Genomic DNA, 26,337 nt, shown 5'->3' on the forward strand with positions numbered 1-26,337 from the left:
AACAGTGCCCAGGGGGAGTGTTTTCAGAGTCTTCTTTTAGTATTGCTTTATTCCCCAACTCCTGTTAGCTACTGAAAGACTCCAGTTGCATTTACCCGAGGAAAGCAGGTCCTGCTCCACAGATGGCTACAAAAACATCCAAGGCAGAACAGTGCACACAGCATCTGAGGAGCCTGTGGCAGCATAACTGGCCCACCTCTTGCCTCTGAAGTCCACAGATATCCCCTGAACACTCTGATAATCCTCTGGTCTTACTAGTCACACAGGATCTGTGCAGAGAATTTATCAGAAAGACCAGGGCATACATTTCCTTTTAGTGATGATTTTGACTGTCACATTTGCATGTTCAGCATTTGACATGCCTGGAAGGCAATTCAGAATTCATCTCCCAGCATCAGAGACCACACCAGCTCCAGCAAACACAGCATAAACACATTCCACAAGATCAAAGCTACTGCAAAGCCCGACACCGAAGCCCTGAATGATTCCAGTTAGTCAGTCAGCAGCTAAACACTTCTGGCAACAAACCCCCTGATTTCTCACGGATTGGATAAGTCACATGTCTTGTACCCGAGCAGAGGGATGGTAAAGTGCTGAATAGGTTTTGGGTTGTAGGAGCTCTAGTCTCCTGAGGGTTTCGAGTCTTCATTTCCTGCCTTACTTTGGGGAGCGTTCTTTACTGGGTGATGCAGTTGTCTCCCATGTCCTGAGCGTATCTGTCAGATATTGCCGTCCTTAAGTCCTGCACCTCCTTGTGAAGCTCTTTTACCTCCACCAGTTTCTTTGCAAGTCCATCAGGGCTCAGCAAGTCATCCTTCTCCTTAGCAGAGTACTGCGCAGCTGTGGAGTCAGAGAGGGGAGTTACCTCACACGCAATTCCGACCAAGGATCACACACATTTGCAAGCAAGCCAGAAAAACCAATGTATATTTGCAAAAGAGGCACTACTTAAAATTCAGTTACTGCAGCATACACGTTTAGAGCTAGCTAACTGCAGAAAGAAGGTTCAGAATCCCAGAAAGGTGAGAACCTGCCAGCCTATAATATATGCGAGTTACTTAATTCTGCCACAGCACAGGAACCAAAGGGTTTGCTCTGCCATCACTCCGCATACTTACAGCAAATGCCCAGCAGCAGGGAGAGGTTGGGGTCCTTGCCCTGAGCCCTCTGAGTGACAATGCTGTAGACAGACTGCAAATCCTGCAGACAACTGGCCAGCTCGCTGTGCAGCTCCTGGGTGAGGCGGGCTGTCTCAGCAGGCAGCGGCTGGGTTATTAGCTCTGCCTGCCGGAGTCGTTCCTGAAGGGTCAGGTTCTTCTCGATGAGCTCCTGATTCTGCGCTGAAAGCTGAACAAACAGATACTGCAGGTTGGTGGCTACTTGGTACAGAACTAGCAGCACACTTAAAGCAACTTAACACAAGTGCTTGACGATGATGGGAGCACGGAGGGCAGGAGGAGCTGGTTTACATCAAGCCCTGCAGGCTCTCACCAGACGAGCGAGTGTCAGTCTTACAGGGTGCAAGTGTTCAGCTTCACTGGCTCAGACAGAAAGCGCCCCATGACACTGCACTGTCCCTGCCAAAGCATGACACAACAAAATAAGCTTCCAGGAGGTTGTGCACCACCTGCTCACCCCAGCACTGGCCATCCCTTCCCTCAAGGGCTGCCACTGTAGCTTGACCTCCTTTAGGCTTGAGTGTGGGGCTCAGCCCTGCCCTTCAGCCAGGTCTGTAGTCGAGTTTGGACCTTGCTCACCACCTTGCTGCCCTCAACTGGCAAACTCAGGATCCTCCACCACATCCCGCAGCCCCAGCTGAAGTTCCCAAGGCAGAAACTGTCTTTCTCCTGCTTTTGAACAGAGAAGAGCTCCTTTCAGAGCACTGACTAGCAGGAAGCAGGAGAGGTTGTGCTGCTGACTGCAAATTAAGGGCCTTGCTAAAAGACAATCCATAGTTCATTCAACTGACACTCTAAACACTCCTGCTCTGACCTCTTTCACAGCAGTCCGGAGCTGCTGCAGCGCATTTTCTCTTCTCATCGCTTCCTCTTTCAAAGCTTGGCTTGTCCCCTCTTCCTGGGCCACCTGTTCTTCCAGGTTCTGGAACAGACCATGGGAAAGTAGTAAGTCTAACTCACTTCACAGCAGATTCTCAAGTTCTAGGTCCCTCTGCAGTCACTTCTCACCTTTACTTCCAAGGCCAACTGCTCCACCTTCTTCTGCTGTTTGTCCACAATCTGGAATCAAAAGCAGAGGCATCAGAACTGACCACACAGACTCAGTAATGCCGCCAGGATTTCTCCTTCAGCAGGACAGCGTTCCCTCTCCTTCTCTTTCCTGTCCATTTACTGCTTTAATCACTGCTTGTTAGTAGTGGGCTTAGATTCCTCAATGAAAGGCCCCTGATAAAAGGCACCATTAGAAGTATCAGCTAAAAACAAACTGGAGAAGTCGCATTCTTGTGGTTTTCCTCTCCCTTCTGCATTCTGCAGCTTCCCTCCAGTGTTACTGCAGGAGTGCATGACTATCACACCAAGAACAGCTTTTAAAACCCCTCAGTTTGGAATTCCAGGAACTGCACAGGAAAGTGCAGTTATGACTGCAAGAGCTCCTGATCTCATTATAGTGCCTGCCGTGACTAACTGGAAGGAAAAATGTGTGATTCCCGGTTAGGACAGCCTGTTACCTTCCTGAGGCAGTCGCATTCTTTCTTCAGAGAGTCATTTTCTATTTTCTGTCTCTCCCCATCCTGGGCAGGGAGTCGTCTCTCCGTGTTCTTTACACACTGCTGCACCTTGTCCTGCAAGCTGAAATTAGCAGAACACCATGGGAAAACCAGCTTTATTCAGGATGTTTCCCTCACTAGGAGGAGGGAAACAAATCATTTTCATATCAGATGTCAGCATTGCCCTGTTTGGATCCCAGCTTGCAAACTGCCAGGGCTGTGACAGGAGTCCCTCGCCCTAGACACAGCCCTACCTACAATATTGTCACATTTGCAGAGACCCAGCGATTGCAGATTACGTAGGTCCATTTTGCAAGGAGTTGCAGTTGACAGCAATAACCCGAGGACACTGACAAACCCAGGTGACAAAAGAGGGGCCCCCTTTCAGCCACATGGTTCTGCTCCCACCCTCTGCTGTTGGCACGCAGAATCTGAACACCGTGGTTTAGTGAGCACTCGCATAATCATCACAAATTCACGGTAACCTGGTTCTGACAGGTGGGACAGCAGTTGTACTGAACCATCACTGTTCTTGTGCAGCAATGACTTCAGCACTAAGATGAAGCTTATTCTAATCCGGCTGATTTTTACCTGCGCACTGTGGAAAGAAGCTCCAGCTCCTTGTGTTTTTGGGTTTCTAGCTGCACTTTTTGCTCCCTGAAAGCAGCCCGGACATCTCCAAGCTCTGTTTCCAGTGCCAGCACTGTTTCCTGCATAGTAGCACTCTTCAGTTCAGATTCCTTCAGCTGCAACAAAGACCATCATAACACTCAACAGATGTCCCAGGCCTTTCACCATACACACCATGTTTCAACTACATTTTAACTACCTATGTGACAGTTCTCAGCTATAGCTCAGAACATTCCTCCTGCAAAAAGGCCAGACCACAACTTTACTTCAGCAGCTGCACAGGGGATTAACTGCAGCTGTAGAAAGGTCACCTGAACAAGTATGTGAAGAGCAATCATTACAACTCAGAGGGAGTTTTACCTTCTGACTCTGTTTCTGGTGGTCCTCAAGGGTTGGTAAATCAGCCAGGTATCGTTCTAGGGTCTCAATTCTCTGTTGTCTCTCTCTGTTTTGTTCAGATTCCTTCTGGCATTTCTTTTTAAGGTTATTAATGTGTTTGTCTCTTCCCTTTACCTGCAGGGACAGTCACATACAAGTTTAGTTTATATAATTCCTTATCCATTCTTCAGTCTTCTGTAAGCCCACCCCTTTACCTTTTTGTACAGCACTCAACACCAAAATACAAGATCACCTTAACTCAGCAGCGTTTCTGCTCACTTAGCTAAAGACAGGCTTCTTCTCTAGTTAAAAGAGGAGGTACTGAAATACTTCTAACTGCAGGAGGAAGAGCTTCTGCTTATAAACCAAAGTACAAGGAGATCAGAAGACACCTGCAATAACACACTGCCACAGAAAACTTTCATCTAGGCACTACACTGACTTTTAGCTTCTCAAAGAAAAAACACCTTCCACCTCTAGGGCAATGGGACCATTACCCTTTCTTCCTGTTTCTTTAACTCCTCTGCATGTTTCTGCATAGTTTCCTTCAGCGACTCCCGGATCAGCTTTGCATCCACCTCTGCAGCAGCCAGTTTTCTCTCCAATTCAATCTTTTCCTTACTGAGAGATTCAGTCTTCTCTGTGAACTGTGCTCGAAGAAATGTGTTCTCCCGCTGCAGCTCCTGCAAAGAGAGACAGCTTATGAGTTCAGTGTAGTTACAAACTGGCACTAAGCAGCTGCGCTGCCTCAGAGCTGTGTTCTCAGCCCTCCTAATTCCCAAACATCATTCAGCCCACCTTATATACGGCAGTATCTGAAATAGCACTTGTCAGTGCTGTCAGGCGTTTGCATCGCTAGACAGCTTCTAAACAAACCGTAGTATTTCAGGGCTTGAAACCTCAAGAGACACAGAAGATCTCAGAGATGACAGGTGATTGGGTCCCCATACAAAGGATAATTTTACTCTGCATAGCCCTCCTACTCAGGAAACACCTACTGAGAAGCAGTAGGGCCACTGGATTCAGTACACACTTCTTACTAACACCCTGTTGTACCCTATTACCTGCATTCTCAACATGTAGACATCTCCATAGGGCGCTGGACAGCCAAGCAGAGCACTGTGAACCTGCAGTTCGCTTTCCCGGACCTTCTGCTCCAACTGGGATATGTGTTGTCTTTGTCTGTAAAAAACAGGTAACATACTGTTCTCAAATCTACAGTAGAGAGCAATGCAACATGAATAGTGCCACCGTGACTAACGCTCCATACAGCAACAGGCGGAACAGAAAGACAACTCTGCAACTCAGAACTGACCTGCAGAGAAACAATCTGAAAGATATCCGTTTAATTTTTTTTATTTTTTTTTATTTTTTTTTTATTTTTACAATTGGTATTGACTCTTCTTCCCTTCCCTCCCTTCAAAGCATCCCCCCCAGCAATGATTACAGATAAAACCCACACGCCTTGCATGCTTTGGAGGATCCAGCTTGGCTTTGGATCTTATGGGTAAAATGAACAGACATCATATGAGTCAAAATGAGCAAGCAGAAGAAGTATTTACAGTCCAAATGCTGAAGGTAGTTTTCCATAAAAGCTTATGGACCACTAGCATTAGGTACGAGCAACACCGTTTGCCAGCCCAATCTCACAAAGAACAAATTTAGAATAAAGATCTCAAAGAGCTCCCAGAAAGTCCTCAAGCAAAAAGGCAGTAGTTTTGACATTCCAGATAATTGTGATGTCTTCATCCCTTATAAAACACAGAAAGCCCTAACCAAAATTGATTTATTTGAACCCTTCAGGAACATCATCCTAATTCCAAGAGGAAGGGAAGAACTCATGAAAAAGAAAGGAGGCTGTTCTCAAAGGTCATTATATCGTTCTTTGCACCCAAAAAGCTCAGTTGGGTAAAATGAACTCTAAGATATGAGCTCTCCTTGGTACCTTCAAAACCCCCCCTTTCCAAAAGGAAATGCACTGGAGTCTTTAAGCCACGTGTCAGTATCAAACTCTCACCTGTCAATGAGGAGCTCCTTCTCCTTGAGTAGGTTTTCATTGGAGTTCAGGATACTGATCCACTGAGCTGGATCAGGTGTAGGCAGAGAAGCAGAATACATCAAGGGATGGTGGCCGGCGCCTCCATTTTGTAACTGAAAGAGGAGACAAAATGAGGAGGGAGAAGTTTGTGCTCCACAGAGGTAATTGCAACATTGGTCGAGCTATTTTGCACACTGTGTGCTCATCTGCATGCCAGGACACAGTTATTTCAGTCTCCGTCAACGTCCAAGAACAAGTAACTTTGCCCAAGCACAACTGGAGATTAACAAATAATTTTAGATCACTGTGCTAGCTCGCTGGTAACAACTTGTCTCCATTAGGATACAGCTGGTGGGAGGTGATAAACTCTTTCCACCTAGCAAACTGAAATTAGATTCATGCATCTTTTCAGAATAAGTGTTTCTTAATTCTAGATATAGAATACCATTATTCTAGAAACTGTTATGAATGTCTCAGCATGCCTTTTTTTTTTTTTTTTTTTACAGTTTCCAGTGGACAGGTTTCATCTCTTGATCTGGACCAACCTGCAGTGCTGTAACACAATACAGGGCTGCTCTACACAAGCAGCACGCCAAATGATACCTGTGACACCACGTGTTGTAAAAACAGATCATTAAGAGACTTTTAGTGTAAGACGGGGAGAAGCATGAGACATTTTCCCCCTTGCTTCGTAAGTCTGGGACAATAATTCATGACTAAAGAGATAGGAAGGGTTTCAAACTCATACATCCACACATGCAGCTCCCTACCTGCATTTGCTCTACTTGCAACCGTACTTTCTCCAGCTGTTGTTTCCAAGCACTGAGCTCGCAGACCCTCTCGTGGGGATGTAGTGTGCAGGCTTCTTGCATCCATGCTTGAGATGGAGGAGTTACAGGTTTCGAAAAGAAATTGTTGGCCTGGAGTCCTGTTGGCATCAGTCTGCTCCCGCTTGGCCACGCTCTGTCCTGGGGCTCACAGACTCCATTAGCCCCTGCCACTTGATTACTCTCTGGCAGCACCTTATAATGGTCCTTTCCTGCCCCAGCTGCCCCAGAGTTTGGATTGAACTTCTGGAACCTATGGAGAGGATCTGTGCACAAACTATCCAGAAAGAGAGACTGGTTAAGGGTGCACTCAATGGCAGGGGTGTCAAACTTCCAAGCATCTTCTGTTCTCATGTGATCAGAAACAGGATGCCAGGATTGCTCAAAACGGTTTTCCCCTGAAGTCCCGTGGAGATGCAAGAGATCCCTGGGTGGCACCTGGGAAGACTTCCCGGCATTAAAATCGCCGTTTCTCAGGAGCGCTGCGTTTTCAGCAGCAGATCCTGGCATAGCAGTTTCTGAAGTGCCCTGTGAACACCTCTGGTCTCCTGCAGAGCACAGCTTGGAGGGTGAGGCACCCAATGTAGAAGGCATGACATGGGCTGTTGGGATGGTCACTTGGGTTTTGATGGGCTGGAATGAGGAACCATTACTGGAATTGGAATTGCAAAAGTCTAGGGAAAGAAGAAGAGTGATACTCTAATTACAATCCTGAAAATATTCTGATACAAACAGCCACTCCTCTACTGAACTTTCTGAAACAATTTTAAAAAAACCTTTCTTTTCCCCCTGAACACATCCTCCTAAGCAGCGGCAGCAGCAAGACTAAGGCACACCTATGTTCCCCCTCACTACAAGCTTCAGGACCCTGCTGACATTTTCCTACCACCGTAAACCACAGAGAGAATCCAAGTTTAATTCAGTACACATTTTTGATCCCTTGGTTTTAAGCTACTGTAGTATAATCTTAAATCAATAACGTTATCTTCCTATAGGTTAAGAAATCAAGTCGTTTAAATTGAATAAAAAAGCTGAAACTTACTCAGCTGGACACTGAGACCTTGAATCTGTTCTGACCGTCCCACTGCTCAGCAACTCTGAACCGTAACCAAAGCGAACCGGAGCCTTCACTAAGCCCATGATGAGCTTCAAACACAGCTGAACACTAGATGACCAAGTAGTTGGCCTTTGAACTCCTCTAGGACGCTGCAGCAAAAGAACTTCTTCTAAAGGCTAAATTAATGGCTCTCACCTTATTACCACAGGAAATGAGATAGAGTTCAGCACTCGCACCCCAACGTGAGCCCGTCCTGTCAGACGGGCACCAAACCTGGCTCCGTGGAAGTACAGGGTTATTCTTAGCAACTCTCAGATTTCAATACAGCAACAGCCTGAGCTGAGAAGGGCAAACAACAAAGTGCCTGTTCCCACTCCTCGCCCTGATACATTGTATATCGTAGGAATTCCAGGTTTCCCCCAGATACAGAAACTTGTTTTCTCCATGGGTTTTGCTAAAGGCCCATCCTCACATGATGTTTCCTTAATCCAACATCAGGACTGCAAGGTCACCCTTTCACCTGTTTGTAACCTCAAAGCATTGCTACAAAGAGGAATAAAAGACCACAGTTTTCATATGACTGAAACCAGATTCTGGAAAGACCATCATCAAACTGCAGGGAAACTGTCACAACAAAGGCACAAGACCTGTCCCCCCCGCTCAACATGAGCGGGAAGCAGGGAGAAAACATCTCTTAGATGTTACTTGGCTGTGCCTAGGAGCTCCAGAGAACACCGTGCTACCGAGCAGTCACAGGCACGTTCTCCTTGGCAAACAGAAGGGACAGTACAATTTCCGTTTACAGCCCCTAAATTTATACCTCAGTATCATGATCAGGAACTCGAGTTCTCTGACCAGCACGCCACGTGTGGATGCTGCAATCGGTTCCTTGACTGTGCTAAGGGTCGTCACAACAACATTTCTGGCTAATGTACTGACCTGAAAGCCAGCGTGCTTCAGCCAGCTGTCAGTGCCACAATCCAGCCTCAGCTCTTACAAACAAGGTTACAACATTACAAATGTTCAGAAGGGCAGTTTCCCAAAGGGCCGTCATTACCTCCCCTGCTCTCAGCATGCAACTACGTTTTATTATCCTGAGAGAGGCTAGATAGGACGCTTAAACATATGCTTTAGTAATATTTCTAGCAACATTTCCACAAGCCAGACTTTCTAAAAAGCCTTCAGCTCACGCATTATTAAGACCTACGGCTCATTCAAAAGGCTCAGAGCAACTCATGAAACGTATGAATGTGAAGTGCATTGTTTTAAAGAAGACCACAAACTTCCCCACTGCTGAAAGAAAAAATCAGTGAATCAATAGTGGTTTATGTCACTTCCATCAATGAAGATGAAAATATGTGGAAAGGATTGCTGGGACAAGTGATTTCTCAGAATGTGCCTCAGCAGAGGGCCAGGCTGCAGCACTCTTCACCGAGAAACGCCCAGCTCTAACACTGAGGAGACTTACGCACAAAGGCACGCTGCTCTGGAGTCTCTAGAGGCACCTATAAATTATTTCTTAAAATAAAAAATACAAATCACACAGATTTGCTGATGAATCACTTATTGGTCAATAGAAACCAGCAAATCATCATTGTGGCTCTTTTAGTTAAAGACTGGCTTACTACAGTTAGAAGATAACCAAACTAACTTGGAGAAACAGCAAGTCCCTAAATGACTTGTTTATATTTCAGGCAGCATATCTGTATACTGAGGCACTGGTTTTGAAACAGTCTCCAAACATCATTACAGATTCTGCTCTTCCCAAAGTTTTACACTCTAGGGTTCAGTAACACCAAGCTATTTAATGCTTGTCAGTCCTCTAAGAAAACCTAAAAGTCTTTGGCTGCTACTGTGTGATCCCACGCTGACCATCACCTTCTGTGCTGTCTGAACAGGAGGTCCCAATGCCCCCATCCCCACTGTCGGCCACACTTGAGCAGCGACTGACACGGCTCTGGAACTTCACAGACAACATTGGTGTTTTCCAGTCAGTCTCCAAGTAATGGCTCTTCTGATTGGTGCTGGGATCTGGAAGGAAAAAGACAAGGATATTTATGTTTTAGCCAACAGACTAGAAAGCTTTTTAATACACCTAACGAAGTCATATCTAATTACCTCTGCTACCAAAACCCAAACTGATCCCTACCCGATTCCCTGTATTATTGCTAAAGAATTCTGGTTTGCAAAAGAAAATGGCAGCAAACACAAGGAAGTCAAATAATATCCGCATGAGACTGAAAACAAATCCTGTTACAGAAGTCAGAATGCAAAAGCAATCAATTATATTCCATTTTATAAGTTCTGTGATATTACACCCAGCTGATCCCCTGGTACTCAGACTAAAAAGAAGAGCAGCAGCACTGGCACACAGCAAACCTGGTTAACTTAAAGATACATTTTTGCATTAACTGTTAAGAACTCTTCCAGATTTATCAGTTATCACCCAATGAACCTATCTTTTATCAAATGAGTCTCTACCCTTAGATAACTGTACAACTGTTTTGTTTTGCAGGAATAAGACTTTTTTTTTTTTAATAAAAAGCTGGTGGTAAAGAACTCTTCTCAGGGCCACATGTCTCCTCAGAGAAACTGAAACAGGATCTGACAGCAGCAGGACTTTAAAGAAAAGACTATCCTTACCTGATGGATTGTCCTGCTGGAGCCTCAGGTCTGGATGTTTCTCAAGAGCAGCCATCTTATCTATCCAGTGAACTACAGAGCAATAAATAAAAATCATATTTTAAGTCAGTATAAACCAAATCCTGTTCCCACTAACCAAGCAAAGGGTACATACACATCAGCTGCTCTTCAGAGTAACACAGTATTTCATGTGTAATTAGCACCTCCTCCCAAGAACACCTCTGTTTCATCCCCACAGCAACAAAGGCAACACTTTGAAAACCTTTGCAGTTATTGTAGCTTTTCTCAGTGCCTGAGAAACGAGAGAGTTCCTGTTGGCGACGTTCTCCAGGTACACAGCAGCATCTTTCAACCGGGGCATGTGCTATCCCCATAGTAGTTATTTATAGAGCATCAGTCACCATGGTACCTACACGCTGGCTTTACATCTATAAAGACTAAAAAATTCCCATTAAAAGTCTTAACTCTAAACCTGTTCATTTCTGCCCTCTGTAGCAGTCACTGTGCAACTACATGCAGAAATGCAGTCATTCAAAACTTAGCGCTACTGTTCCATAAATGGCAATCATTATCTATCCAGGGCTTTGGTTTAATTTATCTGCTTATCTCGAGTACTTCAGACAGTGAATTTCCCATCTCCAGTGATGAGAGTATAATCTGCAGCTCTCAGACCTCACCGTGGAAATTCAAGGCCTCTTTCCACTCCACCAGTCAAATACCAAATCCTCGATTGCCAGGTCTTACAGATTTTTGGTTAACTGATCCACAGAGCTCACAGAAACCATTAATTCTTAGAAAACACACGTACACAGATTCTGCAACATAGGATAGACATTAGGAATATGAGGATAACGAAACAGAAGCAGCATTTCTCTCAGTGAAGAAATAAAACACAGCTAGATGTAGTGCTTATAATATTTAATTTGTGTACGTTTCTGAAATTCCTGGGTTTAAACCTCAGTCTCCAGCACTACAGTCAGACAGTTATAGCAGGGAAATTCAAGCATAAGCTCCTGAAATTATAGAATAGATGAAGCAACCACATCATCCCTACCTCACTCAGCACCACCCTTTTCCAAACACCCCCAAAGGCACCCACAGCACCCTACAGAGCACCCCTTCCCAGCAGAAGGTGGGAAGGGAGAGGTGGTCAGGGATGGAAGGGAGGAGCTCGGTGGGAGTGGGGAGCAACGTGAAGCCAGGGTGTGGGGGGAGCCCTTCACCCCCCAGAAAGGGATCGGGAGAAAGGTGATTTGGGTGGAAGGAGAGGGGAAGGTGGAGGGGAGTGGGGGGCCCAGCTGCCTGGAAGGTGCGAGCAGACCCTGAGGGGCCTGAGCCCGAGGGACTGGAGGGGGTGGGGGCCGGTCCCCGAGGGGCTGGGGGGGGCAGGGGGAGGCCGAGCTGCCCGGGACGGAAGAGAAGCAGGGGCTCCCCCGAGGAAGGAGCGCAGGGGGCGCTGCCGGGGCCCGCCCCTGAGGCCCAGCAGCCGAACGGCTCCCGGGCGGGCCCGACCCCCTCACCTGCCTCCGCCGCAGCGCCCGCGCTGCCCCGCGCGCCAGCGACCGTTACCGCCGCGGGGGAGGGGGTGTGGCAGAGGGGAAGGGGTGGCGCCCCGCCCGCCTTCCCTGCTCCGCAGCCTATCGGCCGCCCTGGCCCCGCCCCTTCCCCTCTCTTATTGGTTCATCCAAGGCTAATTTCCCCGCCCCGCAGGTTGGCGGAGGAAGGGCCTGCTTGTGGCGGAGGAAAACTGGCCGCAGCCGCCACCCGTAGGGCGGGGCCTGGCCGCCCCTTTCCCCGCGCATGCGCAGTGCGGCCGCCGGCGGGTGAGGGAGGGCGGCGCGCCCGGCTCTGCCGCCCCGGCTGCGCGCAGCCCCTACAGGCCCCATCGCCCTCTCACCCAGCCCAGGCTGAGGTCAAGGCCAGGCGGTCGCCCCCAGCTGGGTCTCCTCGGTGGGGAGGCAGTGGTGCTGGGCCTGGTCCCCGCAGGCCTCGCGTGTGGTGGGGGCCACCTGCCCTCCCCGGCTCCGCAGGCAGGGCACGCCCCGGCTGGAGCAGGGCACTGCCAGCAGCGACCCCTCCCCAGCCACAGGACCCTGCCCCTGGTGTGGGGTCTGGCGCTGGCCCCCATGGGTGCTGCTGGGGGTTGGTGGGGGCTTCCTGGTGCAGTCTGCGGGGAGAGGGGAGCAGGGCACGGCGGGGTCACAGCCCCTCGGGGTTGGTGGCACATGGCACGGTTGGGGGGTGGCTGTCATGGCGGGGACAAGGAAAACCACGGCACAATCAGCCCTTGACACAGTTTTATTTACAGTGGAAGAGACCCCGGCCAGGCCGGCTGGCAGTGCTGTGGCAGGGGCACGTTCCTCCAGGGAAAAGTCCCTGTTGCCAACGTGCAGCCAAGGCACCCTTGACTAAAGGAAGCCTGTCACCGCAACGTCCCACCCCGGGGAGGGGGGATGTAGCAGAAGCCACTTCTACAGCAAGTCCATGCTGCGGGCTGAGCCTTCAAAAATGTTCTCAAACCCCCACCGCCCCCCAGCACGGGCAGAGCGCCTGCTTTGCTCCCACAGCACCATGGTTTTTATCGGCAGTGATTCGTGCCAGAGAGGTCTTGGTGGGGTGTCAGGGTTCAGCTGCTTCTTCAGGGGGGCCATGCTCAGCCCCAAGCCCCCCATCAGGGTCCTCACCCAGACGCCCTGCCCACCACTCCCGCAGCTCCTGGTACAGGTCCTGGTGCTCTTCCTTCCAGCGCGTGAACTTCTCTGAGGTGAGCGCAGCATCGCTGAGCAGCTGCTCCAGGGCCTGCAGCTCTGCCAGCTTCGCCTGCCGAGAAAGGGGCACATTTTGGGGCGGCCACCCATGAGCAGGGGGGCTTTGGGGGGTCAGGGGGCTGTGGGCTCCTACCTTGAGCGTGCTCTGTAGGGCCCGCACCATGTGCACCTTCTCGTTGATGTGGGGGTTCTTGTTGCGGCGGATGAAGGACTTGCGGCACTGCTCCTGTGTCAGGAACCGCTGCTGCCCGATAAGGGACACCCCTCCCTGCTTCAGGCACTGCATCAGGCACTCGAGATCCTCCCCAGCGGGGTCTGGGCAAGGAGAGGGGCCACTGTAGCAGGAGGGCAGCGCCAAAACCGCCTGGGGCTGTCCCCACGTGTGACCCTGCCCCGAGAGCATCCTGAGACACTGCACAGTTGTCACTCAAATACATCTCGACGAGGCACCCCCACTACACATGCATGAAAGGGAGGCCCTAACCGCGAATAAAGGGTGCACTCAACGTGACAGGGTGACAGATGTTACCCCCCAGCACCTACCCATGGGTGAGCAGGGCCGGGGGCTGCCCTGGGGGCTGCTGGCTGTGCTGCTGGGCTCGCCGCTGGCTGAAAAGAGCTGGGTTTTCTCTGGAGTGTTTTGAGGCCTCTTCCTTGGCTGAGGGACAGATGGGGTGGGAGGTGACATGAGGATCCTCTGTCCCCTCCCCAGGATGTCCCCTAGGGCCACTCACCGAGTTGCATCCACGCCTGGGGGACTCATCATCGGGGTCCTCAGCTTCTGTCTCACTATAGCAGTCTGGAGGTCACAGGGGAGAACAGTGGGAGCAGAGGGAGCGGGAAGCCCCCCACTGCCCCCCTCCCCAGCCCTCCCTAAGGCTGAGCATCACCCCAGCCCTCCTTGCAGGGAGCATTTCTCACATTTCCCCCAAATCAGGGGCAAAGCTCCCAGTGGTCCCAGGGGCCGTAGCACCTGGCACGGCTGCCCCACCAGGACCTATAGCTCCCCACAGGGTCCCCGTCTCCCACGGGGGAACTGACCCCTTCTCCCACCCCAGCAAGGGCCTGTTACCTTCCTCCCTGTCTGGGACAGACTGGTGGGCCAGTGTGTACTGCGTTTTGGCTGTTATTAGGCGACTGACCCACCTGGGGAAGGAAAAGACAGACAGACAGAGGGTCATGGCCAGCCCGGTGTGGTGGGACTGGCACTGGCTGGTGCTTTACTCACATGCTCAAATCGGCCAGCGTCTCTGCGGCGAAGATGAAGGGCTTGTACCTCTGATGGGAAAGCTGGAACACGCTGGAGGAGGACAAGCGAGCAGCTGCCTTTGCTGCTGCAGTTACCCAGCACCAGAGCCAGCCCTGAGCCCCTGACAATCCCCTTCTGCACCGCAGCCCCCCCATCCTGACCCAACCCAGGCGTTTGGGCTTTTCCCTGCCGTTGGAGATGCTTCAGTCCTCAGCCTTGTCCCAGATAATACCAGTAGCACAATACATGTCTTGCTCAGAGCGTAGGCTCCTGTATTGCAAGATGGCCAGCCCTGTGAGGGCACCCCCCCCCCCCAACCCTGCGGGGACCCCCCCAGCCCCATGGGGTACCCACACAGGGGGTACCCAGTGTGGCTTATTGGTACGCACCCTTGGGACAGCATCCTCCCCTTCCACCCCCCGCCAGCAGGTCCATGGGGAGGACAGACCCCACTCACTATTTCTTCTTCTGCTCCCTCGTGCTTTCCAGGTCATAGGTGGCCACGTTGATGAGTCCTGCAGCCTTCTCATCCTGCGTGGAAGACAGCCATGTCCACCACCCGCCCTGGCGCTGGGGATGGGAGAGCCTGACTGCCCTAGGTGAGGGGCGAGGACACCCCGTGTCCCCACTCACATTGGGGTGGTGGTACCAGTAGAGCGTGTGGCCCTTCAGCACGAACCAGCATCGCTTCCACTTCTGGGCCATGAAGCCCACGTGGTCCTTCTTCTTCAGGAGCCAGCCATCACAGTCCACCCGGCCCAGGTCCCGGCATGAGACCCGCCGGCGGCTCAGCCTGGTCGCCACTCCTGCCGGCCATGGCATTGGTGGGGGTGTGTGAGTCAAGATCAGGGAAGGGGGAGCAGGGGGCAGAGCCCAGGAGAGCCCCCAGCCCCATTTACCCCAGCCCCAGCGGGGTCCCGCTCACCTTTTGGTCTGCGTCCCCTCTGGGGGCTGCCCTGGGCCGGGAGACAGAGATGAGCGGTTAGGGATGATGCAGGGGGTGAGGGCAGGGCAGCATTAGCTGAGCCCCCCCCAGCAGCACCCGCAGCCCCTGCCGGGACCCCCCACTCACACAGCAGCGAGCTCAGAAGAGAGCCCACCCACACACGGGCATTTTGCCTCCCAGTTCGGGTGGGACATGAAGTCCTGTGTGTGTCTCCCGATGTCCTCCCAGTGTCCCCCCAAGGCTGAGCGCTCCTCTCCCACCAGCTCTCACCTCCGCAGGGAGCTGGCCGGGCTCTGTGCCCCCAGCCCCCGTGGCAGGGGCTGCTGTGGGGCTGAGCTCCGCGGCGCAGGGTCCGGCAGCACCGAGGGTGCCCGGAGAGCACGGGGTGCCCGGTGGGGTGCTGGTCTCCCACACCACCTCCTCCGCAGCACCTGCAAACAGCAGGCAGGGCTCCAGCCTCCCATCCTGGGGGAGAAACCCCTCCGTCCCCGGACACCCCCTCTGCTCCCCCCTTACCGTCGTGGTGTCCCTGCACAGCCACCCTGGGCAGCCTCGAGTCCCGCTCGTTCTCTTCCTCCTCTTCGTCAGTGCCAGGGTCCGGCGCAGAGTCTGGCCCCGAGTCCAAGTCGGCAGCAGCACTGGGAAAAAGGGATCCCTGAGCCACAAACCCCTTTGCCCTCCGCAGGGGTCCTGCTGTGGGGCTCCGGCTGGTCCCCCACTCGCCCGGGCACCCCCAGTTCTCCCTGCCCGAGGAGGAGCGGGGCTGAAGGCAACGTGGCGGTGGTGGCTCCACACCGGCTCCACCGGCCTCTGAGCTTCCCAGCAGGATCAGAGCCCAGCCCGGCAGCTCCTGTCCGGCTCGCCCGCGCTGCCACCGGCTCTGCGCAGCCTTTCCATTCCGGGAGAGGAGAAGGGTCATGTCTAAATATAGTTTCAACCCCATTAAAATGTTACCAAGTGAATGAATTACAAACACAAGCACTTTTTTTTTTTTTCCTGTGTGTGTTCCTTAAGTCAACTGGCAGCTTCCCGGGTTGCCCACAGGCAGCTGCTGCGCCGCCAGCACCTCTACCCCCAAAAAAGAGCTGGGAAGGGGCCTTGGGAGCACCCAGACACCTCGCACTGGCTGGGCTGGGGGTGTTGGGGTGTCAGGGGACAGGGCTCACCTGGAGGTCAGGGACATGGGGCTGCCCGGGCATTCACAGCTCCTGGTGCTGGGGGGATCCTCAGCATCCAAAAATGCTCCTAGGAGCTGCAGACGGAGTGTCAGGGCCAGCCCGCATCCCACCGTGGTCCTCCAGAGCTTTAGGGACCACCAGCTCAATGGGAGATGCCTGGCTCCAAGCATCCCTGCCTGGTTCCCAGCACAGTCCAGTGCAGCACTGGGATCACTCACCTGCTGCCTGGGAGAGGGGGGTGAGCCAGGCAAGTCGAGAGGGATCTTCTTCAGCACCAGCGTCACCCCGCTCGTCTTCTCCAGCAGCTTCTTCTCCAGGTTGATGCGTGTCCAACCCACCTGCACACCCCCTGGTGAGTCGTGGGACATGGCCCTGGCCCCACGCTGCCCCCCGGCCCCCTGCTCCCTCACAGCTCCCACATCCCCCAAACCCTCCCCTGCCACAGATCCCACACCCCCCAAATCCTCTGCAGCAACTCCTGAGTCCCCCAACCCCCCAGCAGTGGTTCCTGTGTCCCCCAGACCTTTCCCAGCCATGGCTCCTGCATTCTGCAGATCACAGCCCCCGTGTCCCCCCATATCCTCCTGCCCACAACCCCTGTATCCCCCCAAATCCTCCCACCCACAGCCCTCATATCCCCCCAGTCCTCCCAGCCCCACAGCTCCCTGTCCACCACTCCACTGCCAAAACCAGCACCACGCTCAAGCCCCCGTCCTCTCCAACTCACCACGACCTGCTCATTGACCTGCACGATCTCGTCCCCGGGCAGGATGCGGCCCCCGTGGGCAGCCAAAGCCTGGGGCAGAGGTAGGGTGGGAGCTGGGTGACCACCCCAGGCACTCACGCCCACCCCCCCAAAGCTAATCCAGACCCAGGGACGGGGAGAACCGGCGGGCAGGGGGGTTAAACATTAACCGGCAGCCTGACCTTGCACAGCACCAGGGCGGCTGGTGGGATCGGGGTGTAGAGGGGGGCTCCCCCCATGGCCCAGGCCGTGCTCACTCATGAGATGAGTTGCCCAGTCTCAGCTGCAGTCAGCCACCCCCAGCTCTGGGTCGGGGGCGTGGGGGGTGGGTTAGGGTCCCAAGAGGCTCGCAGGGTGCGGCCGGGTGGGTTGCAGCTGGGATGGGTGGTATTCCCCCCCCCAGGCGCTAAAAGGGGGTGACAGGCACAGGGTGGCACAGGGTGGGGACAGATTGGGAGAGGCAGCCCCTCACTCACCTGCGAGGTGGCTGCAGACACAAAGTGCAGGCAAGAGCTGGTGGAGGTGATCTCAAGGCCCTGGGGGGGGATGGGATGGAGGTATGAGCTGGGTGCCAGGGGGTCCGGCGACAGTGGGGGGCACCGGGGCAGTGGGGACTCACCAGCAAGGCTGTGAGGAGCAGTGGGGGGCTCTCCAGGGGGTCAGAGGGTGGCGTCGGAGTGTCAGGAGATGATGGAGGGCTCTCTGCTGGGCTGGGGGACAGTGTTGGGGTGTGGGGGGATGTCGATGGGCTGCCCCATGGGCCGGGGGGCAGTTCTAGCCCCACAGGCTGCAGCACAGCCCTACAGTCCAGCAGTGCTGGGGGGCTGCAGCCCACGATGCTCTCACAGATGCCCACGATGTGCTGGCACTGCAGGTGACAGTGGGGGGCTGAGGGGGGGCTCTGGCAGCACTGGACCCCCCCCATGCCACCCCCTTTTTCACTCAGCACTTACAATCCGCACGATCTGGCTGTCCCTCTCAGCCGCAGGACAATCCTGGGGGGACAAGACATGGAGCTGAGTGGGACGGGATGGCTCAGCCCCCTTCCATCCCAGCTGGGGGGGCCCCACAGGGACCCCCCTGCCCTCACCCCAGCTCTCCCCCCCCTTCCAGAAGGCAGAGCTTTGTGGGAGAGGAAGGCAGGCAGACAGCTGGCTCCCCCCACACCCCCGTGCCCATCACTGTGGCCTCGGGCACCCACCACTTGCAGGGTCTCTGCCAGCTGGGCGCAGAGCAGGATGATGTCCCGGGTGGCCGAGAAGTCATTAAGGGTGGAGAAGAGGTACCTGGGGGGAGGGGGTGTAGGCAGAGACCTCAGCCCCAGGGACGGGGGGCACCCAGCACCCATGGGTGCCCTCACCTGCCCCAGACCTGTTGAGCCAGGAGAAGAGCCCCTTGGCAGCCCCAACCAGGTCGACGACGTGGGCCAGGAGGGTAAGGGGGGGTGGCCGGCAGGCAGCCCCCGCTTGCAGCCCCCCCAGCACCAGCCTCTGGGTGCCCAGCGCCAGCTCCCGCAGCTTCTCCGTCAGCGTCCGCAGGCTGGTGCTCGCCAGCCCTGCATCCTGCGGGGGGGCACATGGACACGGGGGGGGTGGGAGGGCAGTGGGGGGGTCTCTGCAGTTCCCCTGCATCCCCACCTTCACCCAACCTAGGATGCTCCATGTCCCCCCTCCTCTACCAAGCCCAGGGTGCCCCATGTCCCCCCAGCACACAGCCCCAGGGTCTCCCAGTGTCCCCCCAGCCCCAGGGTGCCCCAGTGTCCCCCCAACACCCAGCCCAGGGTGTCCCCGTGTCCCCTGAGCACCCAGCTCCTGGGTGCCCCCGTGTACCCCCCCTCCGCCCAGTGCAGGGTACACCCACATCCCCCCTTCTGCCACAGGCACCCTGCAGCACCCATGGGTGCTGGCACTCACCAGGGCGCGGAGCTGCTCCACGGCCTCCAGCAGCAGTTCCTGGTGCCCCAGGCACCGCACGCCCAGCACCTCCAGGGCCCCCGCCGACAGCCCCAGCAGGTCGGGCCCCGACAGCCCCCAGGCCTCGAAGGGGTACCCCTGCACCGCCGCGTCCAGCCCTGCCACAGCCTTGCCTTAGTGCCAGCCGGGCACCGGGGGGGCTCAGCACCTCCCCACCCGCATCCCCGTCAGCCCCTGGCCGGGTGACCCCAGGGGGTGACGCCAGGCTACTGGGAGAGCCCTCTCCGTGCAATGAGTTTGCCCGGTCTCAGCCCAGATGGTGGGGATGGCCGGACCCCCCACTCCTAGACGGACCCAGGGACTGACCCCCCCCCGCCCAGGGACAAGGCGCAAGGGACAGGGAAGGGCTGCCACCCCTCCCAGCCACCCCAGCCCACCCACACATCCCCAAACCAGGGCCAACCCACCCCAGCCCCCCGCCCCATGGCCGGGTTGGGTGTCAGCCAGGGTGCAGGGCAGGGCAAGGGGGGGTCTCACCTCGGAGCCAGGCAGCCACCCGCACGGGGCCCCAGGCACCCACAGGCTCCATGGCAGCCGAGCCGGAACATGGCGGTGGGAGCGGCCGCTCACCTGCGCCAGGCACGGGCGGCCCCATTGGCGCAGCCGCGTGGCACTCGCCGTGTGCTGCTCACCGTGTGCTGCTCACCGTGTCCCGCTCACCGTGTGCTGCTCACCGTGTCCCGTCACTGTGTGCTGCTCACCGTGTGCTGCTCACCGTGTCCCGTCACTGTGTGCTGCTCACCGTGTGCTGCTCACCGTGTCCCGTCACTGTGTGCTGCTCACCGTGTGCTGCTCACCGTGTCCCGTCACCGTGTGCTGCTCACCGTGTGTTGCTCACCGTGTCCCGTCACCGTGTCCTGTCACCGTGTGCTGCCCACCATGTCCCCCTCACCGTGCACCCCTCACCATGTCCCCCTCACCGTGCACCCCTCACCATGTCCCCCTCACCGTGCACCCCTCACCATGTCCCCATCACTGTGCCCCCCCACCATGTCCCCGTCACTGTGTGCCCCTCATCGTGTGGTCCTCACCATGTCCCCATCACCGAGTCCCCCTCACTGTGCACCCCTCACCGTGTCCCCATCACTGTGCCCCCCTCACCATGCGCCCCTCACTGTGTCCCCACCACTGTGTGCCCCTCACCCTGGCCTCCCGCCTGCCCCGCAGGGTGAGGCCCTGCGACGCACCCCACTGAGTCACCAGCCAGTGATGCATGGCAGCCAAAATCCCCCCGGGGAAACAGCACCCACCCAGGGAGCCTCCCCCAGGCTCCACTGTGAGATGGGGGAGTAAGATGGGGGGGGGTGAGATGGGGGGGTGAGATCGGGGGGCCCCCCCCCTCCCCCCGCCAGCCACAGCTGCTGCATGCAGCTAGCTCATCGAGGGCTGAGACCCAACAGAACTAATGACACTAGTGGGTGTCCCCCAGGAGACAGGTGCCCTGTGAGGTTTGGCCACACAACCCGACAGGAGAGCCCCTGCTTTGCCACCTCCCCCCTGCCCAGGGGTTTTGGGGAAGGGGGGGTGACACCCCCCACCCCCCCCAGGCATAATTCCCACCCCTCCCTTTGCAGGTGGGGAAACTGAGGCAGGGGGCAGCCCGCACTAGGCCTGTGGAGGGGCTGCCCCTGAGCTGAGCTCAGCTCTCCGGCCCCCCCAAATCTGCCCTGGGCTGGCAGCAGCCCCCCCGCCAGCGCCTCAGCACCCGTCTCCCCCCGCCCCGGCGTGTGCGCTTGGGGGAGCAGCGGGCGCTGATCGCGGCTGACAGCTGCTCGGTGCTCGCCGGGTGCGTGCCGCCCTTTCTGAAGGGGCTGCAGGGCCGGCAGGCGGGCGACAGACGCAGCCCCCCACCACAGTGGTCCCAGGACTGGGGGGGCAGAGGCCCAGCCCCACTGCTGCTGACCCACGGGGCCTGATCCTGCTGCTCCCCGCTGCGCCATGATCATCCGCCCCAGACGCTTAACCCCGGGGTATTTCCGTCTGCTCCAGGTAAGGGGGAAGCAGGGTGGGGGGGGGAGCCCATGGGGACCCCCGGCACCCTGCCCATGCTGCCCACCAGGCCTGCTGGCCACGGGAGCTGTGCCTGGCCGCATCCTGGCTCTGGGTTCGCAGCGAGGGTGCTGCGGGGGAGCCCCACGTGCTGCATGGGAAAAGCACCCCCGGACACCCTGGGGGGGCCACGCAGCGGCCCCCATCGCCCTTACATTGCAGCTGAGCATGATGGGGACGTTCAGGGCACGGCCACAGAGCCCTTGTCCCCGGCGGGTTTGGGGCTCGGGGTCTCACGGTGCTCCCCTCTCCCCCCGCAGATGCAGCTGGCAGCAGGGCGGGGGGCTGAGCCGGGGGGGCTGCTGACCCCCCTGGCCCTGCTGCTGGCAGCCGCCGGGCTCTGCCTCTCCTTCTACAGCGCCCGGAGGATGGCCAGCCCCACCAAGGCCCCACCGGAGCCGTGAGGAGGGGGCTGCTGGGGCTGCGGGGACGGTGCCCAGGGGGGTGCCAGGGTCCCCCTCTGCCCGCTGGCCCCTGCCTGAGCGCAGCTGCCGGCTGTGGCAGCTTTCCAGCCGATCTGCGCCACATCCAGCCCTTCCCTCCACGCCTGGGCGGCGTGATGCTCTGCGGCCGGGGGGACACATGCACCTCTGTCCCCCGCCTGTCTCCGCTTTTGGGAGCCGGTTCACGGCCCGCGATGGAGAGCAGAGAAGCCACCTCCGCTCCAGAGCTGCCGGCCGAGCCCCTGCCCGAGCCACCAGGACCCGGCTACAAGAAAACCAGAGGCTGAACAGAGATGGATGGCAGAGCCCAGTGCTGCACCCATCTCCATCTCCCCCCGCAAGCAGAGGGGTCCGGGGGGATCCCTTGCACCCCACTGGCAGCCCTGCAGCCCCCCTGTCCCCACAGGGACTGTGCTGTGGCCACAGCACTGCGGAAAGGAGGCCAGCACCAAGCACTGTTAGGTAACACGGCACGGCGGAGGGGGAGGTGGGCTGGGACAAGCCCAGCCTCTGCCAAAAACGGGGCAGGGGGCAGATGGGGCCACGGGGGTCCGTGATGTGTCCCCTGGGCAGGCGCATCCCACTGGGATGGTGCCAACCCCCATGCACACACAGCTGCAGGGGCTTGCAGCGCTCTCCATCTCCCCAGGGTGGGCAGAGGACACAAATCCGAGCAGGCTATGTGGAATAAATCCTTTCCCGACGAGCACAGCTGCCTTGTGGCTCTGCCTTTCTGCTGCCCCAGCCCAGCGCCTCGTCCCCGGCTTAGCAGGAGGGATCAACCCGCCAACCCCAGGGATTTGCTGCCAGGGCTGCATCGGGGAGACCCACTGCAGGAATTCACCGCGGCGGGTGGTTGGCATTGTCACACAAAGACCCCCAAGAGCCAGGTCACGGGTGAGATGGCAGCAGCATCAGTGTGGGGGATGGGAGGTGGGGAGGCTGATCCCGCCACAGCTCTCTGGCAGGTGAACTCACCTGGGTTTTAGGGAACAGGAGCCTCAAAGTATCCCTGCCAGGGGGACACCAGCACCTCGAGGCCCAAATGGGCAGGACCAGCACCACGAGCTGCTCGCTACATACCCAAGTGCTTGATGAAAAGTTCACTCAGCACATATTCCCCTAAAAACCAGCCCCGCAGGGGCTACCCGTAAGCTGGGAACCCGCTGCCAGGAGGGCAGGGGCAGCTGGACCCCCTGCCAGGACAGGGGCAGCAGGACAAGGCTGCCCCTCCAGACTGGCAATATTTCCCTTTGCGTGCTCAAGAGGAGGACACGGAGAGGACACCCCCCACCCCAAGGGGCAGCTGCCACGCTCCAGCCAGGGCCTGGCTCACGCTCAGAGCTCCCAACACCACCAGCCTGTTGGATGACATATTTTAATGGGCGAGTCAGCGGCATAAACCTCTGACCCAAGGAGAGAGGCCCTAAAACCGCTTTAAAAACAAAGAGACGAGCGTACAGTCACGCCAGCGTGTCGGGAACAAGCGCTTGCCGCTTCGCCCAGGAGGAGGAGGACACGCAGTGAGGGCACCCGGGGTCTTGCTGGCTCCTTCTTCTCGTTAATGCTCCGGCGAGGAGGGATGCCGGGAGGAGCGGCGCTCCTGCTCGCTGGCACGCTGGGCCAGGGCATGTTTTTCTCACAAAGCTGAAGACAAAGAGGCCTTTACGGAGCCGCCTGGCGCTCAGCTGGACGTCTCCATCTCGGTGACTTCCTCCAGCGGCTGGGTCTGCACTTCCACCTTCTTGGGGGGGATGTAGGAGCCCATCCCGGCGGCACGCTCGGCCTCCTCCTGCGTGTACGGTGCCTCCCGCAGCTGCTTCAGCCTGCCGGGGGGGCAGGGAGGAGGGCTGGAGCATTTCAGCCCAGCTCCTCAAAAGCAGACGGGCCCAGGGCCGGCACCAGCACCTGCCTTGCCCCGGTGAGGTAGGAGCAGGGGCCACGGCCTCAGCCCCCCCCTTACCTCTTCTTGTGCACCTTGGACCTGAAGTGCTCCTTCATACTGGTCAGGTCCACAAAGTAGCGCCTGGGGGGTGGCAGAGACTGGGGGTCAGGGGGATCCCGAGGCGGGAGCGGGGCAGAGGAGGGCCCTTACTGAGGGGCCAGGGCCCTCCCCCACACCTAGGGCCAGTCCCCCATGGGCCAGGGTCGCCTCTGACACCAGAACAAGCTCCCCCCATGGGCCAGGGTCCCTCCCAAGATGAGGACAAGACCCCCCTCCAGGTGCCAGAGCTCCCCTAGCCAGGACCAAGCCCCCCCAAGAGCCAGGGAGACCCCCCCCAGGACCAGGTAAACCACCACAGCAGCCAGGGGACATCACCCTCCCACGAGGAGCCAGGGACAGCCGCCCCCAGGAGCCAGGGACACCCCCCCCGGGGCACGGGGGCACGGGAACACACCCTCCCATCCCCGGGGGCACGGGGACAGCCCCCCCCCCCCCCGGGATCACAGGGACCCCCCAAGCCCCGGCCCCGGCGCACGCACGCGCAGTGCAGGCAGTAGAACTGGGCGCAGCCCGGCAGGTCGGGGTCGGGCTCCTGCCGCAGCAGCCGAGCGGCGTTCTCGGGCCGCAGGTCCCCGTGGATCTCATCCAGGTCGCGGCGGCGCCGCTTCGTCTTCAGCTGCCGGGCCAGGGAGTGCGCCCGGTGCGCGCCGGTGCGCCGGCCATTGCGCGGCGACATGGCGGCCCCACGCCGCACCGCCCTCCGCAGTGCGCAGGCGCGGGAGGCCGCAAGCCCCGCCCCCGCTCTTCCCGCTCCGCCCACAACGCGGAAGCCACGCCCCTCCGTGAGGCGCAGTGCGGACACCGGGTCTGATGTCACGCCCACGAGTCGTGAAGCCACGCCCATAACACGGGGGGCCACGCCCATGGGCCAACAGGCCACGCCCTCAGCGGCATGTGTCTGCGCTACCGCCGTGCGCAGACCCCGGGAACGACCCCGGGGCGGGCAGGGGGGCCAAGGCCCGTCCCCAAGAGCCCCCAGCACCCGGTGGCAGCCGTCCCCAAGCTGTCCCCGCATGGGGCACAGGGCCTGGCGTCGGGCAGGGGGTGACAGGCACCTGTGCTGCCCCGGTCACTGCTGTGATGAGTTGGGCAGGGCTCAGCGCAGCGTGTCCCGGCACCGATCGTGTTTCCTCCACCCCGGGTGATTAATTATAGATGGGGAGCCACGGCGGGGGGGGCCCCGAGCCCCAGCGCCTGCTCTGCACTCTGGGCTTGGGGTGGCCCCAGCCCTGGGGGTCCCCTGTGGGCCAAGGGCACTGGGGGGCTGGGGTAGGGAGACAGAGGGGGGTGTTGGGGGTGACCAGAGCCGCTGTCCCTGCGCTGCCCCCGGCTCAGGCCGGGCTCAGGTTCCCCTTTGTGCATTGGAAGTGGCCCCTGAAACTTTAATGAAGCCACCGGATCGCCAGGGCGGCACGGGGGCACCCAGCCCCCCACCCCTCCTGCTCCCCACGGCACCCACCGGCTCCAGGCCCCGCTGAGCCCCTCACCATGGCCCAGGGCTTCTGGCGACTCTACAAGACCAAAGTGCTGCAGACCCTGGGGGGGGCACGGGCGGACGGGGCGCTGCAGGAAGAGGTAAGGTGGGGGGTCACCACCAAGCCTTGGTCCCCCTGAAGCAGGGTGACCAACCTCCCTGCTCCCCCCCCCGCCTGCACCCTGCCCTCACCTGGGGGCTTCATTGCAGGGAGACCCCCCTGAGCTGATGGAGACAGCTGAGCCCCCAGCGCTGATGGAGGAGGGACCCAGTCCCATGTCCCAGCTGGCAAGGAAGGTGAGGATGGGGCTGGGGGAAGTGGGGACGGGGGGGGCCTGCTGGGACCTGGAGGTCCCCAGTGAGCCTGGTGCTGCCTCCCCTGCAGGTGCAGGGGGTGGGTGCCCGGGGCTGGCGGACGCTTTCGTCCCTCTTCACCCGTGAGGACGAGCACCAGCTGCTCAGCCCGGAGCCCTGCGCAGACCAGTAAGTTGCAGATTGGTGGGGAACCCCCCAAAGCCCAGACCAAGCCCCTGGGAGCTGCTGAGCCCCCACACCCCCCTGTCCTGTCACCTGTATCCCTTTCCCTTGCCTACACCCATGGGGCTGGGGGTGCAGCAGGAGGAGAGCCAGCATGGAGGGGGGACGAGGTGGGTCTTGGGGGCCGTCCCAGTCCTGGTCACTGTGGGACTTGGCAAGAAGGGTACCCACACCAATGTCCCTGTCCCCCCTCTCTCCCCAGCCCGCTGGCCGCCGAGCCGCCCCCGTCTGAGAACGCGCCCAGCTTTTGGGATCTCTTTGCTACCAAGTGGCAGCAGGCGTCAGGGCCGGACAAGGAGGCGCCCCCCCCGGAGCCGGGCGAGAGCCCTGGGGAGCCGCCGGGTGACGATGGCAGCGACCTACGGGAGCCAGAGGAAGGGGCCTTCCACTGGGGCTTCCTGGCCAGCAAACTGGCCGAAATCCGGAATAAAAATGCCCCCAAGGGCAACTAGAGGAGAATGTGCTGGCCAGACTCTCCAGCAGTGTGAGTGCCCCCCCCTACTGCTGGTGGGCAGCCCCCTGCCCACAGCTGAGAGCTCCATGGGGGGGTTTGGCTACGTGTCTGCACTAAAGACCCCGAGGTGCCCCTTTTCCCCGAGCCCTGCCTGGTGCTTTTTTGCCCTCACCCTCCCCCCAGCAGCCCAGCGCCCCTGGAGCAGTGCAGCCCCCATG

At 57.8% G+C, this 26,337-nt stretch overlaps 4 protein-coding genes across 6 annotated transcripts; 1 reads left to right on the top strand and 3 right to left on the bottom strand.

The window, feature by feature from the left end:
- Positions 1-31: 31 nt before the first annotated feature.
- CEP85 (centrosomal protein 85) lies at positions 32-11,900 on the bottom strand. Of its 3 annotated transcripts, none has more exons than XM_056331202.1 (14): positions 11,819-11,900; positions 10,299-10,370; positions 9,534-9,686; positions 6,542-7,272; positions 5,751-5,884; positions 4,798-4,915; positions 4,231-4,416; positions 3,716-3,868; positions 3,317-3,471; positions 2,687-2,807; positions 2,187-2,237; positions 1,993-2,100; positions 1,119-1,347; positions 32-840 (listed from the first exon to the last, which is right to left on the bottom strand). In XM_056331202.1, the coding sequence occupies exons 2-14, from the start codon at positions 10,351-10,353 to the stop codon at positions 677-679; spliced, it is 2,358 nt and encodes a 785-aa protein (XP_056187177.1). In that variant the 5' UTR covers positions 10,354-10,370; positions 11,819-11,900; the 3' UTR covers positions 32-676. The 3 variants fall into 3 exon arrangements, with proteins under 3 accessions (XP_056187177.1, XP_056187176.1, XP_056187179.1); XM_056331201.1 differs by lacking the exon at positions 11,819-11,900 and adding an exon at positions 10,453-11,559; XM_056331204.1 differs by lacking the exons at positions 10,299-10,370; positions 11,819-11,900 and having other exon boundaries at positions 7,641-9,676.
- Positions 11,901-12,118: 218 nt separating this feature from the next.
- CNKSR1 (connector enhancer of kinase suppressor of Ras 1) lies at positions 12,119-19,752 on the bottom strand. The gene is made up of 21 exons (XM_056331543.1): positions 19,728-19,752; positions 19,098-19,270; positions 18,556-18,746; positions 18,386-18,470; positions 18,138-18,179; positions 17,804-18,052; positions 17,661-17,720; positions 17,167-17,235; positions 16,658-16,777; positions 16,428-16,513; positions 15,778-15,899; positions 15,532-15,692; positions 15,241-15,271; positions 14,949-15,121; positions 14,773-14,846; positions 14,295-14,366; positions 14,139-14,212; positions 13,801-13,865; positions 13,610-13,724; positions 13,200-13,381; positions 12,119-13,118 (listed from the first exon to the last, which is right to left on the bottom strand). The coding sequence occupies exons 1-21, from the start codon at positions 19,750-19,752 to the stop codon at positions 12,918-12,920; spliced, it is 2,370 nt and encodes a 789-aa protein (XP_056187518.1). The 3' UTR covers positions 12,119-12,917.
- Positions 19,753-23,013: 3,261 nt separating this feature from the next.
- On the bottom strand, positions 23,014-24,684 carry ZNF593 (zinc finger protein 593). Its single transcript, XM_056333517.1, has 3 exons — positions 24,134-24,684; positions 23,613-23,675; positions 23,014-23,475 (listed from the first exon to the last, which is right to left on the bottom strand). The coding sequence occupies exons 1-3, from the start codon at positions 24,667-24,669 to the stop codon at positions 23,334-23,336; spliced, it is 741 nt and encodes a 246-aa protein (XP_056189492.1). The 5' UTR covers positions 24,670-24,684; the 3' UTR covers positions 23,014-23,333.
- C3H1orf232 (chromosome 3 C1orf232 homolog) lies at positions 24,685-26,202 on the top strand. The gene is made up of 4 exons (XM_056333520.1): positions 24,685-25,229; positions 25,339-25,425; positions 25,514-25,611; positions 25,868-26,202. Exons 1-4 carry the CDS (start codon positions 25,143-25,145, stop codon positions 26,115-26,117), a joined length of 522 nt encoding a protein of 173 aa, XP_056189495.1. The 5' UTR covers positions 24,685-25,142; the 3' UTR covers positions 26,118-26,202.
- The last annotated feature ends 135 nt before the right edge of the window (positions 26,203-26,337 follow it).

This window comes from Falco biarmicus, chromosome 3 (genome assembly GCF_023638135.1).
Source record: "Falco biarmicus isolate bFalBia1 chromosome 3, bFalBia1.pri, whole genome shotgun sequence".
NCBI lineage: Eukaryota > Metazoa > Chordata > Aves > Falconiformes > Falconidae > Falco > Falco biarmicus.

What these genes read in the sequence shown, in the direction of transcription:
- CEP85 (XM_056331201.1), bottom strand. Translation starts at nt 10,672, where the DNA reads ATGGGGATAGCACATGCCCCGGTTGAAAGATGCTGCTGTGTACCTGGA. An exon ending in TCTACATGTTGAGAATGCAG is followed by an intron (nt 4,417 to 4,797) that starts GTAATAGGGTAC and finishes CTCTCTTTGCAG; the next exon opens with GAGCTGCAGCGGGAGAACAC. An exon ending in TCCGGACTGCTGTGAAAGAG is followed by an intron (nt 1,348 to 1,992) that starts GTCAGAGCAGGA and finishes CTGTTTGTTCAG; the next exon opens with CTTTCAGCGCAGAATCAGGA.
- CNKSR1 (XM_056331543.1), bottom strand. Translation starts at nt 19,752, where the DNA reads ATGGGGCCGCCCGTGCCTGGCGCAG. An exon ending in GCCGCCCGTGCCTGGCGCAG is followed by an intron (nt 19,271 to 19,727) that starts GTGAGCGGCCGC and finishes GCTGGCACTAAG; the next exon opens with GCAAGGCTGTGGCAGGGCTG. An exon ending in CTCTTCTCCTGGCTCAACAG is followed by an intron (nt 18,471 to 18,555) that starts GTCTGGGGCAGG and finishes CCCTCCCCCCAG; the next exon opens with GTACCTCTTCTCCACCCTTA.
- ZNF593 (XM_056333517.1), bottom strand. Translation starts at nt 24,669, where the DNA reads ATGCGGGGACAGCTTGGGGACGGCTGCCACCGGGTGCTGGGGGCTCTT. An exon ending in TTCTACTGCCTGCACTGCGC is followed by an intron (nt 23,676 to 24,133) that starts GTGCGTGCGCCG and finishes GCCACCCCCCAG; the next exon opens with GCGCTACTTTGTGGACCTGA. An exon ending in TCCAAGGTGCACAAGAAGAG is followed by an intron (nt 23,476 to 23,612) that starts GTAAGGGGGGGG and finishes CCCCCCCGGCAG; the next exon opens with GCTGAAGCAGCTGCGGGAGG.
- C3H1orf232 (XM_056333520.1), top strand. Translation starts at nt 25,143, where the DNA reads ATGGCCCAGGGCTTCTGGCGACTCTACAAGACCAAAGTGCTGCAGACC. An exon ending in ACGGGGCGCTGCAGGAAGAG is followed by an intron (nt 25,230 to 25,338) that starts GTAAGGTGGGGG and finishes GCTTCATTGCAG; the next exon opens with GGAGACCCCCCTGAGCTGAT. An exon ending in TGTCCCAGCTGGCAAGGAAG is followed by an intron (nt 25,426 to 25,513) that starts GTGAGGATGGGG and finishes CCTCCCCTGCAG; the next exon opens with GTGCAGGGGGTGGGTGCCCG.